The 18080-nt window shown below is 39.3% G+C and overlaps 1 protein-coding gene across 3 annotated transcripts in view; it reads left to right on the forward strand.

Annotated features, from left to right (window-relative positions):
* The window catches only part of Dock10 (dedicator of cytokinesis 10), a 253512-nt gene that overhangs the window by 53782 nt on the left and 181650 nt on the right, over positions 1-18080 (forward strand). For 2 of the 3 annotated variants that reach the window (XM_038339210.1, XM_038339211.1), the window contains exon 1: positions 237-424. The exons of the other annotated variant lie outside the window; for it this stretch is intronic. In XM_038339210.1, the coding sequence (XP_038195138.1) occupies positions 266-424 (159 nt within the window). In that variant the 5' untranslated portion in view covers positions 237-265. Of the gene's footprint in view, positions 1-236; positions 425-18080 lie in introns of those variants that run through there. 3 annotated transcript variants of the gene reach the window in all.

The raw sequence follows: 18080 nt of genomic DNA on the forward strand, positions 1-18080 counted from the left end.
AGCTTGCTCTTGAAATGCACTGAGAAATCCTTTCTAGTTGAAACGCTCTGATGTTGTTGAGTGTGTTCAGTTTCCGTGGATCAAATCTTCCCCATCTCTGCATCCAAGCTATTTGGCCGTGATCAGATGATCATAGCTCAAGGAAGTGATTGGAGGGTGAGCCGGCTGCAGCTGCCGTGTAGGCTTGTTCTCAGGGACAAGGAGGCACTGTTTTTCAAACATAGCATCAACATAGAAGTTATTCTGTAGGCTCCAGGATGCAGCGATGGGCTGCACTGCCAGCATTGTTCTGCTTCAAGCTTTTCGCTCTGTGGTCCAGAGGAGCTGTCCACACATTTGCAGAAGACGCCAGGAGGAACCATCCCATGAAATCGTGCCTCTCGAAAGTGACGATGAAATGAGTAGACCCAGAACCCTCATAATGGTACTGTATGCTTGGCAAACAGACTCTCTTGACTGAACTGCTATTATGGAGATAGACGCTGCAATTTGGGAGGGTTTGGTGTTTTGGCTTCAGACCAAGATATGTATGACCTAGAGTTTGCTACCTTGTTGTTGCTGTGTCGGGGGAAAGCATCTCTCGATAGCATTGCTATCATTAAGAGAACCGATTTTCTTTCTTAGATCTGTCATTTAAATGTGTGGTGTGTGTCTGTGAAATCCTCTGCTTCCAAGCATTTGTATGATGTTAACTCTGAAGCACGGAAAGGAAAAAAAAAGAACAAAAAGAAATTTGACATTTAGTTTCAGTGGTTTCTGTTGTAAGTCTTAATTTGGAAGAAGAGCCCAGATGGTGGGTTTCTTTGTGTAGCGCCTATAAACAATCATGTTTTGTAGATGCTGGTAGTTAGATCTCTAACTTCAAGAGATCTGAGGTTATTTTTCTGTCCTTTTCCTGACTCTGAAACGGAAATGCTTTTTTAAAACGCTTGGTTAACTTTGGCACAAAATCAGAGTAACGTATTAAGAGTTATGTGGAATGCATGATATTTTCATTTGAAAGTTGTTTCTTACCAATTGTAAAATTCTATAATTTTTAAATTTGTGCTCTTATTGTATCAGTGTTGCTCTTCCGTGCCTCTGTTTAAGCAGGGAGGATGAAATAAGGAGTCCCTTCTAGCTTTAAGATTTGGGGAAGGGATCTGTTTAATCATTAAAATCCCCTGTCAGGATATAAATGGTGTGCCACATTTTCCAAAACTGGACATGTGTTGAAGTCAGAGTGCTTTCAACTTAATTTTTTTTTCTTTTTAAACTTTGATGTTTAAGGATATAGTAAATAATGAATGAAAAAATACCTGTTGCACTAGCAGTTTTTAAATGAAAGTCATTTGGTCCCCGATGTGCCTCTGAGTGACAGGTGAACACAGTGTAACTTTCTATACCTACTCTTTGGACAAATCAAGGTTTGGGTTTTCACAAAGCAATATTGCTCTTGAATTGAGGGCTATGACTGTCCCTTCACAGAAGCAAAATGATTTCACACTTATTAACCCTGTAAACTTAAAAAGGTTTGAGATTGCTCAAAGGTCAAAAAACCCTATTTTCTAACTTTTACTAATAGTATCAACATATCCATAGATTGTACACAGATACATGTGTTACTGACAATAGTTTTTCTAATTAGATTATAGTTTTTTCAAAATAAGCAAAATATTTTAAAGTATTCAATAGCTGTTTATTATTTTCTACGTATCCTTTTGGTTTGTCTAGTTCTTTTACCAGAATTAAATGGAATGATAAAGAATTCACCATGGGTAGAACTAACTCTTATCACTATGTTTTAAATTTATATTGTTTCATCTTATATGAAACCACCTTTTCCTACAAATACTTTTTTGTCCTCTCTCTCTCTCTCTCTCTCTCTCTCTCTCTCTCTCTCTCTCTCTCTCTCTCTCTGTGTGTGTGTGTGTGTGTGTGTGTGTGTGTGTGCGTGTGTGCGTGTTTGGGATTGCAAATGAATGTTTGATCATGTTTTTTTTTTTAAATTCAGTAACTTTAAGGCAAATGAAAAGTCCTAAACTCAGGAAACGCAAAGACTCTGCCATGTCATGATAATATACTATACATTTAAAAAGCTAAAAGAAAGAATTTTGAATGTTATTTCACCACAAGCAAATGACATGTGCTTGAGGAAATAAATGCTTACACTGATCTAGACATGATGCAATGAATATGTAGATTGAAATACCGCATGGCACCCCATAAATGTACACAACTGTCATGCGTCAATTAGAAAGTTTTACATGTTTAACAAGAACTTACTGATGACAAATTAGAGGTTCAGAAGACTGGATGCCTTGTTCACGTCCTAGAACTGCTAAGTGTCCTCTCTGCCGGCCACAGGGCCCACTGACTCCAAAGCCAATGTGTTTTCCACCCTGTTTCCTCCTCAAAGGGAATAAGGATGAAACTGACACACTCACTGAGTTTTTGAGAAACTCTTTAACCACTTGGAGGAACATACGCTGGTACAAAGTCACTGTGGCCCTTGAGAATGTCCTCGAGGGCAGCTGCAGGATTCACATGTGCAGCACCATGAAGAAATGCACCAGGAATCTCTGCCCTGGCTGCAAAGTGTGAAGGTTGTGGTACATTTCAGGCGTCTTTTTGAAAAAGATGTGTTGTAGTATTTAGTAATATTTAGTACTATTTAGTGAACAGATTTGTTAATGGGAGCATTGCCCACCTTCCAAGATGTTTCTCTGACAATGTTTGCTTGTTTCCACTTCATACGGAGGCTCCTATGCGTATAGACCCTAGATCTCTGGACTCCAGTGATTTTATATGAGAAGGCCTGGTGGTGTTGCTGGGAATCTGTGCTTTCAGCAAGAAATTCTGATTTATCCTACTAGAGCAGTGGTTCTCAACCTTTCCAATGCTGCAGACTCTTTATTACACTTCCTCATGTCGTGATGACCATCAATCATAAAATTATTTTTGCTGCAATTTCAAAATTCTAATTTCACTACTGTTATGAATCATAATGTAAATATCTGATATTCAGGACATTTGATATGCAACGCCCGTGAGAAGGTCATTTGGTCCCTGAAGGGGTCATGACCCTCCTGTTGAGAACCAGTGCAATAGAGGCTGACCTGGGATGTCGCTATGAAGAGCGTGGCCCAGTTTTGGACTCTCCACCTTGCTTTCTTCACCTGATGAATCTGAATTTTGACTCATGCATTTGAGAGTCTCTAGAAAATAGTAACGGACTCTGTGGCTACAGAGGGCAAGCTTAGGAGCAGTGAGAAGACCAGCAGTCAGAAAGCTATTGCGGTGGCACCAACTGAAGTCCAGTATGGCTTTCTCCTGGGTTGGTTAGAAGTGTTTGGATTCTGGATACATGTTGGTAGCAAAACAACTAGGCTTTGCATAAGTTACTTACAAGGCATGTGGGAAAGAAAGCAGTGTGGGTTGGCTGTGCACATTTCTTTAAAGGGTTTATTTATTTTTATCATATGTGTGTGAATGTTTGGCCTACATGAATGTATCTGTACCATGTAGCTTGGTATCCACAGAAGGAATCCAGTCTTGTGGAACTTGGTGGTTGTGAACCACTACACCTAGCTCTTGGAAACTGATCCCGGGACCTCTGCAAGAGGAGCTAGCACCCTTAACTGTTGAGAGATCCCCCCATCCCCTGCTGTTAAGTTTTTGCCTGCATATTCAGAACCAAATTGTTCTTTAGTAGGAAAGTGTATGAGAACAGGAACATAGGAGCGTGGTCCTGCCCATTATAAAGGTACCGAGTTCTCAGTGCTTTCTAGGTCTATGCTAGCAATGTCAAGTAGGAAGCTAGATGTGTAACTCTGGAATTTTAAAGAAATGTGTCCAGAGGTATAAAGCCTGACCCAATGTGAATACCAACGAATTGATAAATGGGCAAGCAGTCACTTTTCTAATGCACTGTATTATGTATGATATGTAAGTCCATTTCACAGCTATTTTGCCTTCTAACCTGTCTTGGACTGAACTTTTAATTGCTATTTCACTATTTATATATTTTTCTTTTATCACTGGTATATGGGAAATAGGTAGGGATTGAGTCTGGTTTTTTTTTTTGTTTGTTTGTTTGTTTTGCTTTTTGTTTTTTTGTCTCTTTTTTTGCCTCATTGGTACCCAGATCAATGCCTTTTATCCTTTTTTTTTTCATGGTTTATTTTTTTTTTATATTTAAAAATTTCCATCTCCTTCCCTCCTCCTCCCCCTCCCTCCGCTCCTCCTCCCCCTTCCCGCCCCTCCTTCTCCCCCTTCCCCCTTCCCTCCCCTTCCCTCCACCCATACCTCCCCTCCCTCCCTCTCAAGGCCAAGGAGCCATCAGGGTTCCCCACTCTATGCTAAGTCCAAGGTCCTCCCAACTCCCCCCAGGTCCAGGAAGGTGATCGACCAAGCTGAGAAGGCTCCCACAGAGCCCGTCCATGCAGAAGAATCAGAGCCCAGCGCAAATGTCCTTTGCTTCTCAGTCAGCCCCCGCTGTTGGCCACATTCAGAGAGACGGGTTTGGTCGCATGATCCATCAGTCCCATTCCAACTGGATATAGACTAGAATTGAGTAAGGACTTCGGGACTGGCACCTTAGAACAATTAACACCAAGATGAAAACTTGGTTAGCTCCTAACTCTTAGTTAAATTGCACAGAAATGAACTGAAGAGGGAGATGCACGCGAGGGTTGAACACTGATGTCCTGCAGAAGTGATGTTGCCACTCAGAACTTGATATGGGTATCTGTCTTAAAGTACTTCATTTTAGTGTTCTCAGTCAGAAATCAGCTTAGGCTTTATGATTAAAGTTTGGGTATATAGTCCAAACTAAAGAGATTTGATAAACATGAAAATGAAAGATTTCTTTAGTCCTTTTGCCATTTATATGGGACGCATAAATCCTGACAGCTGAGACTATTAGAATTCAGTGAAGATAAACTGATAAAACGTTGAGACAGTTCTTCACAGTATGATGTACGTTCCAGTGGGTGTGAGGAATGTTCTTGGTGATATGAAGACAGAAGCTAGCCTTAGCTTGTTTTCCTTAGGACATTTTCGATCTTATTTTTTGGGACAGTCTTTCTCAGTTGTCTGGAAGTTGCTCATCGTGCTGAGCTGGCTGACTAGCAAGCCCCAGTCATCTGCTTAGCCAGTACTGGGGTTTCAGGTGGGTACCACCATAGCTTTTTTTTTCTCTATTTTTTTTTATTTTATTGAGCTCTACATTTTTCTCTGCTCTTCTCCCTGCCTCTCCACTCCCCTTCAACCCTCTCCCATGGTCCCCATCCTCCCATTTTACTCAGGAGATCTTGCCACCATAGCTTTTTTATGTGGGGTTCAGAGCTTAAACTTGGGTCTTTATGCTACAGTAACCACTTCACCCATTCAGCTATCTCCCCGCCACCTGAAATATTTATAAATTGTTTTTCTTATCCCACTGACAGCATGTTTTGATAAAGTTTACAGATAGTTAATTTAATTTATATAGGTCTGTTTTCTGGTTAATTCCTGTAATTTCGTGTGTCTTATAGTCACTGCTCACCCCAGAGGTTTTCTTCATTTCTAAGTCTTTTATCCCCCCTCTCAAATCAAGAATGATTATCCACTGATGCAAGAGGAGACTGTGGAGCAACTGTCAGGTAGGCTTTTGTCTCCCTCTGGCTAAATAATGAATTTCCCATGGCAGAGTCGCAAGTCTCAACTAGAAAGAGAAACATTTTCAAAATTTATCAACATTTTGTGATGATTTTGAAATAGCAGAAACCATAAAATTTAATTTTGGGGATGACAAGAATATATTGTATACATAAAGCCAAATATGGCTCTATCATTAATATTGTTCAAATATTGTTGAAATTACTACCAGTCAACAATGTGCACATATATGATAAAACTGACATGCTGAGTGACTCTCAGTTACAATTGCTGCCCCAAGACCTGCATCATAAGCTACCCTTTGAGACAGTCGAGCTTTCTACAGTCAACGTTGCTGTGAACTATACAGCATTTATGTCAAATTCTACCTTCAGCAGGAAATATGGATGGCTTTCACAATTTAAAATAAATGAAAATGAAGTGAAGAAACCAAATATGAGGAGGAGAAAGGAAGAAAGATGCATGGCCCACCAAGTCTACTATTTTAAAACTCTATAGTGACAGAAAATTTGCTAACCATTGCCTGGGAAATGGCAAGGCTTCAATTTTTTCCTTCATTTTGACTTCTGTAGTATATTGTATTATCTAGTTGATCTAAAGGACCTTGGATTTTCTTCTGGGTGTCTCTTGTTTACCTAAATGTCTAGGAGGTTAGTGTGATTATATAGTGACTTCTAGATTTAGAGTCAGAAGAATGAAGGTCAGAGTCTCAAATTATCTTAATTAATGAAAACCAGATGACCTGATCATGCTGGTTTGACATAGGGGAAGGTGTCTCTTAACTGTTAGAGAACCAGAATCTTTACCTTATAGAATCACACTGTACACTAATCATAGTATTTGTGTTAGATGCTATTCTTAGCTCTATGACAAAATGCGTACAAAAGCAATCTAAGTGAGAAAAGATTTCTTCTTGGCTTATAGCTTGGGGAGACATCACTCCACCATAACAGAAAAGGTATAGAACTGTTCATGGTGATGTAAACCTATGGCAGAGACTTCTTGCACTTCAAGGACAAGAGGTCCTGTGAGCAAGAGTGGAACTAAGGTGCAGCTGTAACCTTCAAAGGCCTGTCCCTCCTTACTTACCTACTTCCTCCAACAAAGGACAACATCTTAATTACTCCTTAGCCTGTAAATCAGCACCACAGGGTGGGGGCCTAGAGTGCAAACTGTGAACTTAGAGGAGACATTTCAGAGTCAACTCCAGCAGCGTCACTCAGGGTGGAAAACTGCAGTCGTGCAGGCTAGCTTGGTCTTCAAGAGATTTATGCTACCCACTTGGTAATTCATGTAGCAAGACAAGGAGGCCATTTCCATCAGGACTTAATGCATTTCTTCCGTATCCGTTACCAGAGCATGTTCCAGAGACTGTGCTCCAAAACCAGAGGCTAAGGAGTGTGTTAGTACAGTCTGCTTGAGTTACTCCCTGACCTCTGTCTTTGAATCTCCTTCCAAAGTGGAAGCACAATAGCCCTTGCTTCTTGCTAAAGTACTTTAAATACCAGGAGAAGAAACAAGATGAGCCAGGTGGTGATAGCACACACCTTTAATCCCAGCACTCAGCAGGCAGAGACAGGCGGATCTCTGTTATTTTGAGGCCAGCCTGGTCTACAGAGCAAGTTATAGGACAGGTTCCAAAGCTATGAAAAAAACCATCTCAAAACAAAAGAAAAAACTAAATAAATGAATAAAACAAGATGAAGGAAGAAAATATTTATAAAAATAATAATTTCATTTCTCTGGGACTCATATGTTTACATATATGCTTAGTGAACAAAATCAAGACCAACGAGGAGTTTGTTATGGGAACGACTTCAGAGGAAATAAAATAATCTCCTCATATCTCTCTAGTAAATAACCTAATAAAACTTTTGCGGGGGGATTCTTCACATTCTTTGCCCAGTTGCATATCTGTTGAATGGCTCTTTGAGGAAAAGGCTTTTAAGGTCTCTAAGTCCCAAGTTAATGTTCTGCTCTGCTTTAGTGAGAATGGATTTGAATATACTGACTTAAGACTCCCTCAGGAAAGAAATCCCGTGTAAATAATGGAAACTGAGTTTAAATGGGGTGCCAAAGATAGTAGAGCACAGAGCCTAAAAGCCCAGAGAATCTTTGGCAGTAAGTTTTGCTTGTGAACTCATTTTCAACTGAATCGTGAGGCCATAGAAAAGAGACAGATGCTTTCAAGGTCTTCTCCCTGGGTAGAAGAATTAATTGAATGTACTTGGATCTTAGCAATTAACAATACAAACCTTTCAGGAAAGGAATTACAGGACCCAGATAACATACGGTATTTGCTTGTGCAAATGATAGCTCACTGTTACCGTTTTCTAAATGGCATCAACTGAAAATGATAAGGAATAAACAGTGTTTTAAAATTATAATCTATAGCATGATAAATAACAGCAGAAAGTCATGGGTGTGTCAGGAGATGTGATAGCCAGTCCTGGAAATCAAAACAAATGCACAGATTCAACTATATAGATTGATGTAGGTATAAACAAGTGTGTGTGTGTGTGTGTGTGTGTGTGTGTGTGTGTATGTGTGTGTGTGTGTGTAAAATATTCTACCTCAGTGAGTCAGTGATATATTGCTTTGGGAGAAGCCATGGTGTAAAGATTGTAAAGTTTATATTACAAAATAGAAACATTTTGTTATATGTCTAGAAAAAGAATGAGTTCAAATTATTGATAATAAAATTTTCTTAATTTTTGAAATATAATTAAATATATTTTATCAGTATGGCATGTTTCCTCTCAGTGTTTCTTTGCTGTGTGAAAGAACGGGTTTTACATTCATTCCCTTGATTTTAGGATTCAGTATGACCCAACCCTACACCCTGGTCTTAGGCAATAATAGGGATATAATTGAGAAACTGGAAAAAAAAATAAGTAGTGAGACAATTGCAAGTCAAATATGTCATTTGCAAGTCAAATCTGAATGCAGCCACTTGTCTGGCTTCTTCAGTGAGGTTTTCCTAAAAAGTCAATTTATTCTCTCAGGTTTTATCTTCATGGAGCTGATTTGCTTAGTTAGGGACTACAGTTTAAGACTGCTGAAATTCCTGCTATAGTTTGAATCTGGGGTTTTCCCCCAAATGCCTAGGCATCACAAATTGTCAGTGAGTTTACGGCACTGCCTGGAGGTGGTAGGACCTGTAAGAATTGAGGCCTAATGAAAGGAGATAAGGTCAGTAAGATGCACCTTTGGAGGCCCTGTGGGGATCCCAGCCCTTCCTGTCACTTTGTTTTGCTTCCCGGATGTCAGAAGGTAGACAGCCTCCTTCCTATGTACTCCCACCATGCTCTACTGCATTGTTATAGCTCCAAATGCTATGAACTAATGGACTACGGGCTTAAGTGTCAAAAGTGGAAGCCAAATCAGCCTTTCCTCCTCAGTAGAGGATCTCAGGTTGTCTTGTTGAGTGTGTCACTGATTGTCTAAACAAAGGAATTCAGCACAAAGCTGGACCGAGCAGAAGACTGGGAGATGATATCATTTAGCATTCATCAGGCACAGGTGACAACACTCTGGCTGCTCTAACCTCATGCAGTACACAGTTTGAAGGCCGACACAGAGCTCAGATGGTTGAAGATCCTGACTGGTACTTCAGTGAGAGCTGCAGTATTGCCTAAGCGATCTAACCTTCATGCATCCAGCCACATCCAATGAAGTAGCCTTAGTTCAGAGACCAAGAGAACGGCAAGATGCTAAAAGAAAATAGAACATTCTCTGCTAAAACAGGACATGAGAAAGCACCATGTGTCAGTTGAGTGTGTGGTCTGAATCTTTCACCAAACCACCTGCTGACTGTATGAGTCCTGGGTTAAATATTTCAATTATTTCTGCTGTAGTTGCCTTGTCTGTGAAATGGACTATTAGATATACCCATTTGTATTCGTTTCCTATTGCTGCCATGATAAAATACCACAGAGTAGTTTTAAATGTCACACGTATTGTCTTTCAATTAAAACAACACACATTTATTATTTCATATTTCTGGAGCAGAAATCTGATGCAGATCTCACTAGATGGAAATTGGTAGAGCAGCCTTTCCTGGAGGTTCGAGGAAAGAATTGGCTTTCTAGTCTTTTCCAGCTCCAAGAGGCCATCCATATTCATTGGAATGTGTGGTGGTTTGAGAATGGCCCCCATAGTCTCATGTATTTAAGTGAATGTTTGTTCCCCAGTTGGTGGAACTATTTGGGAAGGATTAGGAGGACTTCGTTAGAGGAGGTGTGTCACTGGGGGTGTGAACTTTGAGATTTCAAAAGCCCACACCACCATTTCTTGTTCTCTCTCTCTCTCTCTCTCTCTCTCTCTCTCTTTCTCTCTCTCTCTCTCTCCCCCTCTCTCCCCCCCTCTCCCTCTCTGTCTCTCTCTGTCTCTCTCTCTCTCTCTCTCTCTCTCTCTCTCTCTCTCTCTCTCTCTCTCTCTCTCTCTCTCTCTCTCTTTCACTGCTTTGTGGTTGTTGTCTCAACATGTGAGCTCTCACCTTTTAAAGCCAGTGGCGAAGCAACTTCCTATGGCTCTGGCCCCTGACTCTCAGCCTTCCCTCAGGACCCTGTAATTACCTGGGTAATTTGGGCTTCCCTCATCTGTAAATTAGTAACCTTATCTCCTCTTTTACATTCTTAACTCCTTCATGTCATACAAATGATACATTGCTAACTTCCTAAAATTAAAATGTACACAATGCTCAAAAAAATCTATAATTCTGTCTGCCATATTATCTCAGGAGGTTATTTCAAAGACCCAGTGGATAAATACAAGTAGCACATCTATAATAAATCCTGATGACTAGGAAGAGTCCAGTAAATTTTAGTTATTTTATTGTTTTTTTACTGTCTTGATAAAATGCATTCATAAATTTCATTTACTTTAGCATTACTTTGTGAAAAAGAATTGGATTGCTAAAAGGAAACTTAATTTGTGCTTCATGGAATATAAAAAGGTGGGAAGACAAACAAATTTTTAACGTAGCACTTTAATATTTATTTAGTAGAATATTCACATGAATAGATTACTTAGAGAGCATACAAGGGTGTTTGAGTTTCTCTTTTGTTTCATCCATCACCTACTTATTCTTTGAAATTTATTTTTTCACATTTTAAATCACTTATTAAAGGAGTAGTTCTTCTTTTTCATTTTTAAATTAAACAGAATTTAGAAATAATAAGGACCAAAGATGCAATTGTAAGGACTGTTTAAACCTGGGGGATGTGGAGGAGGAACAATAGGTAAAGTGACTGCCCAGCATCCTTCTACAATGCTGTCATAATGGCACAGGTTTATGATCCCAGTGTCAGTAGATCTCAGGGGTTTGCTGGTCAACAGCCTAATCAAAACAGTGAGCTCTGAGTTCAGTAAGACACCCTTTTTTCTTTGTTTTTCTTTTTTATTGATTTTTATTGAGCTCTACATATTTATTTGCTCTCCTCCTTGCCTCTCCCCTCCCTGCTTCAACCCTCCTTCAAATCCCCCATGCTCTCAATTTACTCAGGAGATCTTGTCTTTTTCTACTTCCTATGTAGATTAGATCTATATAAGTCTCTCTTAGTGTCCTCATTATTGTCTAAGTTCTCTTGGATTCTGGGATTGTGGTTTGTAGGCTGGTTTTCTTTGCTTTATATTTAAAAACCACCTATGAGTGAGTACATCTGATAATTGTCTTTCTGTATCTGGGATACCTCACTCAAAATGACATTCTCTTTCAAAAGATAAAGTGGAAAGTGATAGAGGAACATTTTCAATGCCAACTTCTGCACATGCACACAAATACACACACACACACATACACACACACACTGGCCAGCACACTTAGGCATATATGTGTACATGCACACACACACAGAAATCCAGTGGGCATTTATACTCATAGCACATTTCAATGTGAATTCTATTATTATCCCAAACGTTTGCTTGGTCTATAGAAGTCATGAAATGTATAATTAAAAGAGTAAATTCCCACACTTTGTTTTTGAAATTTAAAGATTTTACAATAATTAGATAGATTATCAATTGTTAATGTAAAATTCCTTAAATGTAAGTAAAATTAAGACAAATTCGCCTACTGCTGAAGCACTTTTCAAGCCCTCCTTGGCCACAGATAGTTCTTGCTGCTGTGTTAGACAGCGTAGACACAGCAAGTAGTAAACTTGTCCAAAGTCATACAACTCAGCAGGATTTTGTCACACTACTTTTGAACTCAGGGCAGTGCTTGTAGTCATACTGCTGCACTATCATACCCTCTGTGTGATCAACAGCAAAGCCTGGCTTACCAGTGTTCACTTCCTTGTCTATTCATGACTGTTCACTTCTTCGATTAAAACAAAAACTAGACACAACAACACCGACTGGCCACTTTGTATCTTTAAATTATGTAGAGAGAGCATAAAGGAGAATAGGTCAACTGCTAATCTGAGTGTTTAAGGTGAATTAAAAATGTATCATTCTTCTCTTGTCCCTAGACTATTCTTCTAAAGTGGATCATTGGCAGCATCATTGCATTGGCAAGTGGGCTATAGCAAAAATAGATAGAAATAAATGGTATGCAGGCTAGTGATGGAGACAGAAAACATCCTGTGTAGACATTGGCCAGCATGTGTCTGCCACTTATCTCATTGCTGGTAGCCCAGCCAACCCTACACCTTATTTCTACCTACAGAGGATCATACCCAATCCTCGCTTTTACTGACCAGGACTCCTCTTCTACAGCCTGTCCAGATACACTATTTTTACATGTCTACCTCCTTTCTCAGTTCTAGGCTGGTTATACCCATTGCCCCTCTCTTCTATTCCATATCTCTATTATCTCAGGCCTGGATTTCTTGCTGCTGTATTAGGCATTGTAGGTACAATAGGTTGAACTTGCGCGAAGCCACACCTCTCTAATGGATTCTAATGACTTTCGTACTCAGAACAGTTCTTGCAGTAGCACTGACACTCTACAGAGCCCTGTGTAAACCACGCCTGACTCACCAATGAGCACAAGAGTGTACCATTCTTCAGCATGGTTCCCAGTACTACAAGATGCCTGAGGCTTCTCCTTAAGTTCACAAAAATCTCCAATGACAACTGTATAGAATAAGAAAATGCTAAGAATTTGAGGGTATAAATTCCAGTTGCCTTGCTGGAAAGGAAAGATCAAGACCAAAGAGATAAACTGGTATCGCAATAGTTTTTTATAACAGTTGGTGCCAGAGTAAGTATATTTGATCAGTTCTGGAAACCAAGAGACTCGTATTTTTTTTAATATATGCTGGTCCCTGCCCTTTAGCTAAAAGACAGTAGCTTGCAGCTCCAGAGTCTGTGTGTACTTTCAAATGTACTCATAGCACATTTCAATGTGAATTCTATTATTATACCAAACGTTTGCTTGGTCTATAGAAGTCATAAAATGTATAATTAAGCCGGGCGGTGGTGGCGCACGCCTTTAATCCCAGCACTCGGGAGGCAGAGGCAGGCGGATCTCTGTGAGTTCGAGGCCAGACTGGTCTACAAGAGCTAGTTCCAGGACGGGCTCTAGAAACTACAGGGAAACCCTGTCTCGAAAAACCAAAAAAAAAAAAAAATGTATAATTAAAAGAGTAAATTCCCACACTTTGTTTTTGAAATTTAAATATTTTACAATAATTTAGATAGATTATCAATTGTTAATGTTAAATTCCTTAAATGTAAGTAAAATTAAGACAAATTCAAATAGAATGACATTAACGCAAGCTGCAGAGTGTCATAATAATAATCATTTCAGTAGCTAGGAAATACTCACCAGTTTTTATCATCTTAGGAATAAATCCATTTGTGGGTAATGAAAGTCAATTCTGCTTTTCTATACACAAGGGACTTCTGTTCCAAGTTAGTCTCTTGCCTATTTCTCAAGGACTCAATAAAAAAATGTATTCAAGTTAATCTCTAGAGGTGAACAATGGCAAGAACAGAGCCATCTAAGTTCCAGAAGACATGTGGGGATCCATGGGGACCATGACAGAGATGATGAAGGACTTAGGAGGTAAATTACTTTCTTGTCATTCTTCACATTAACTGCTTACAAGTCTCCTTTTGGAGAAAAGACATGCATCTCTATGGCCTTATAGAACTCTGACTCTCAAAGTTCTGTGACAGAAACCAGATAGTCTAGTGACACGGCCAGCTTGGTTGCTGTTGATGAAATATGGGACTCTAGAGAAAATCTTTGAGGTCTCTGTACCTCTGTGTCCTGAATTGAGGCATAAAAATGACCATTCATAGTGCTGCTGCTACTGCTGCTGATGGCTGATGATGATGATGATGATGATGATGATGATGATGATGATGATAGGGATGTCCAGGGTGAAAATACTCCCAAAACATAGGTTGCCCAAGGACTATACTTCATTATATTCATAAAATATGAATATCCACTGCTCTCCAGCACTATAGACATTAAGATAATGAGCTTTGGAGGTAGAAGCATGATCTGGGTATTATTTTGGAATGGTTCTTGGGAGGCATTTTAGCATGCCGTTTCCCACTGTTATGGAAACTAGAATGTTGAGTTAGAGACTCAATGAGTAAACAAGTTATCCCAAAAAGAAGTTTCCTCAGTTAGAGTTTCTATAGCTGCAATAAAATACAATGACCAAAATTGGGGGAAAGTATTGGAGGGAGGATTCTTGTTTGCCCTGGCCACCCAGAACCGAAATAATCACACAGAAACCATATTATTTAAATCACTGCTTGGCCCATTAGCTCTAACTTCTCATTGGCTAACTATTACATATTAATTTAACCCATTTCTATTAATCTGATTTTTCACCACATGGCTGTGGCTTACCAGCCAAAGTTCTGGCATCTATCTCTGGCAGGGCTACATGGCTTCTCTCTCACTCTGCCTCCTTTCTCCCAGCATTCAGTTTAGTCCTCCCCATCTACCTAAGTTCTGCCCTATCAACAGGCCCAAAGCAACTTCTTTATTCATAATGGTAATCACAGCATACAGAGGGGACTCCCACATCTCCTCCCCTTTTCTGTTTAAATAAAAACGAAGGTTTTAACTTTAACATAGTAAAATTGCATATAACAAAACAGTTATTAAGCAATAATTACAGTCACAATATTTATATCTACTCTATCTTTTATTATAACTAAGGAAAACTATAACAATAACTATAATTTTTTTAACTCCATCAAAGACTCCGGGAGGATATAATATTACCTAAGTAAACAGGAAGTGTATTATAAGCAACTTCCAAAACTCTAGAATTGACAGAGACATTTTGCTGCCTGGACACTCACCCAAAGTTCTTCTGTACTGTTGGGGTATCCATCTTCAGCCTACATGCCCATAGTATCCAGCAGATGTTTTCATGAAACAGGAAATTTTAAAGACAGTTCTGCCTATATTGGCAGTTTGTCAGTCACTTTCTTCTGTGTCCTGCAGAATGTCTGGAAGACTCTTTCATGAAGCAGGAATCCCAAAGGATCATCTCAACTTTAGGCAAGTTTAGCAGTCATTTTTCTGTGGGTCCTGCATGTCCAGTTCAACAAGCAGTCCAGGCAAGAGAAGTTTCTTTCCCAAATGGCTAGTCAACACCATAAGGAGCCTCTTCGGTGCCCATCTTCCCCCTTGAAATAGATTGGTGCTGCCAGGAGCAGATGTCTCTCAGTGTCATGAAAAGTCCTAAGTTTTTAAAATGTTTTAAATGCCATATTCTGTAGTCTTTTAAAGGTTTGAAGAATGCCTATCCATCTGAAATACACCTCTTTACATCTAGAAAACCTAACATGACTACAAGCTTGACTATTATAGACAATTATCTATTAACCTGTATTTCTTAATTATACATTACCTTTTTAAATGAATTGCATGATCACAATACCTTAATCAAGAGCAGAAATATACATATAATAAAACTGACCTTAAATCTGTATCAATAAAGCAAGATACATATCAATGCAAACTATCCATCTCTATATCATATCCCCCTTTAAATTTAAACAAACATTTATAAACAATATTTGGGAATATGGTTTATTTGACTTACACTTCTGTATCATTCTCATCATCAAAGAAAATCAGGACAGGAGCTTAAGCAGGGCTGGATCCTGGAAGCAGGAGCTAATGCAGAGACCATAGAGGGGTATTGCTTACTGACTTGCTCCTCATGGCTGTTTTCTTATAGGATTTAGGACCTCCAGCCCAGGAATGGCACCACCCAAAATGGGCTGGATCCTCCTCCACTAATAACTGATTAAGAAAATGCTTTACAGCTGCATCTTATGGATGCATTTTATCAATTAAGGTTTCCTCCTTTCAGATAACTAGTTTGTGTGTGATGTTGGCATAGAGCAGCTGGCACACCATTGAACCAAATGATGGCCTCCAACTGGAAACAAATGTGAGATGTCATGCAAAGGCAGAGCTTGGGGATAAGGAGACATTTAGGTCAGGAGGAGACTCACTGAGCAGGGAGGAGGTACACTTATGTGTGACAACAAAGGGCAGTTATTCAATGATTCCATCACAAGGCTTGCTTTAAAAGAAATGTGCCCTAGTTCCACTCTAAAACAATGTGATGTGTTTATCCTTATTGTTCTCCCTCTCTTTTTGTTTTCCTCTAACATATCCGTTTTTCCACAAATGGTTGCTGTCTTTTGTTCCATTGTTGCTTATGTCACTGGAGACTGTTGAGTTTTCAGTAAAAACTGAATAAATTCATTTCTTTCATTTGGTTCAGATCTGTAAATAACAGCTGGATGCTGTTATAGGAATTGGAGATGGTTGTTTTGAACTGAGGGAGTATAAACCTGTAGATATCTTAGAGTACTGATTTGGGGGAAATGGGAAATAAAATATTATCATCAAATGCCTCATTTTGCACCACTAAGACAAAAACAAATTAGAAGACATACATGAGTTCAAAATGACACAATGAAAACTTCTAGAAGCCCCCAAGTTCATCGTCAGATGCCTTCAGATCTGTTGTTAGGGAACAGGCTGTTTGCTACAGCGGTGGTTAAACTTAATATGGATCTTCAAGATGTTACATGACTGCCTTAAAGATGGAGATTGAGAGAAGAAACAGGATTATTAAATTATTGTCACCGAGAAAACCCAAACGTGGTGTGGGATGTCCTTCTGTCTATGTGTTGCTTTTATTGGTTAATGAATAAGGCTGTTTCAGCCAGTGGTTTAGCAGAATAGGGCAAGCAGATAGAGGCGTCCAATCTCAAGTAAAGATAAGTGAGAAATATAGAAATAAGCGTGGGCATTGCCTAAGATTCACAGAAGACACCCTCTCCTCAGCAGCCCGAAGCCTGAGTTTGGTGACTTCTCTTGACATTCACCTTCTGCCTCTGATTTAAGTGTGGGGTTGTCTAGTTACAAGTATATCCTGGGGCTGTTTCACAGTCAGTTAAATGTTCAAGGCTTGGCTGTTGCTATGAATCATTCAGTGTAATTTGTATCCAAATAATGCCCCAATAATGTACCCAAAGGCTTAAACTAATTAATTTCACAGATATTATTTTCTCATTCTTAAGCTCATTTTCAAATACTGCATGTGACTTATTATGATCATGCGACTTTATTTTGATTGGTAAAAATGCTAAACGAAATGTTTCTAGTAGCTTTCTCCTTGACGCTTTTGTTCAGCTGCTTGATTTCTGATCAAATGCTGCCTAGTGTGTACAAAATCATGGTCCTAATTCATGCTGTTTTGCTGTGATTCACTGAAATATGTTCATAAAATGCATAGTGAGAATCAGAAAACAGAAGCTGCAGACCACAGGAAAATCAGAAAGCACAAGTCTCATGTTCTCTCTTTTTATTGCTTAATAAGATATGAGAGCAGGGGACTGCAGAGATGAGTCAGCTGCTAACAGCACCGGCTTGTCTTCCAGAGGACCGGGGTTCAATTCCCAGCATCCATATGGTAGCTCACATCCATCTGTATCACCAGTTCCAGGAAATCTGACAACTTCTTCTGACTGGGCTTATGCAGACAAATGTGCAGACAAAACACTGAAATATATAAAATAAATAAGTAAATAAAGCACAGAAAGGGAGACCTTTAAGAAAGATAAAATGGGTCTCTGACTCTTGAGTCTGCTCTTGGGGTTCTTCTGTTGGTTTTCTGTGTCCAATGTCGATATGATAGTTTTTGCTTCATCTTGTTATATTTTGTCATGTTTGGTTAGGCTCTTAGAAGCTTGTTATTTTCTAGTGAAAGACATAAAAGTGGTATATCCGGAGGAGAGAGGAGGTGGGGAGGAACTGGGAGGAATAGAGGGAGGAGAAGCCATAATCAGGGTATATTATGTGAGCAAAGAATCTATTTTCAGTAAGAGAAAAAAAATGGGAGGAAAAGGATGATTTATAGGAAATAGAAGTAAAGCAAAAAACAGATTTCCCACTTTGACTTGCATTTTTCATTTTTGGCATGTTTGTTTATCAT

This window comes from Arvicola amphibius, chromosome 8 (genome assembly GCF_903992535.2).
Source record: "Arvicola amphibius chromosome 8, mArvAmp1.2, whole genome shotgun sequence".
In the NCBI taxonomy this organism is placed as follows: Eukaryota; Metazoa; Chordata; class Mammalia; order Rodentia; family Cricetidae; genus Arvicola; species Arvicola amphibius.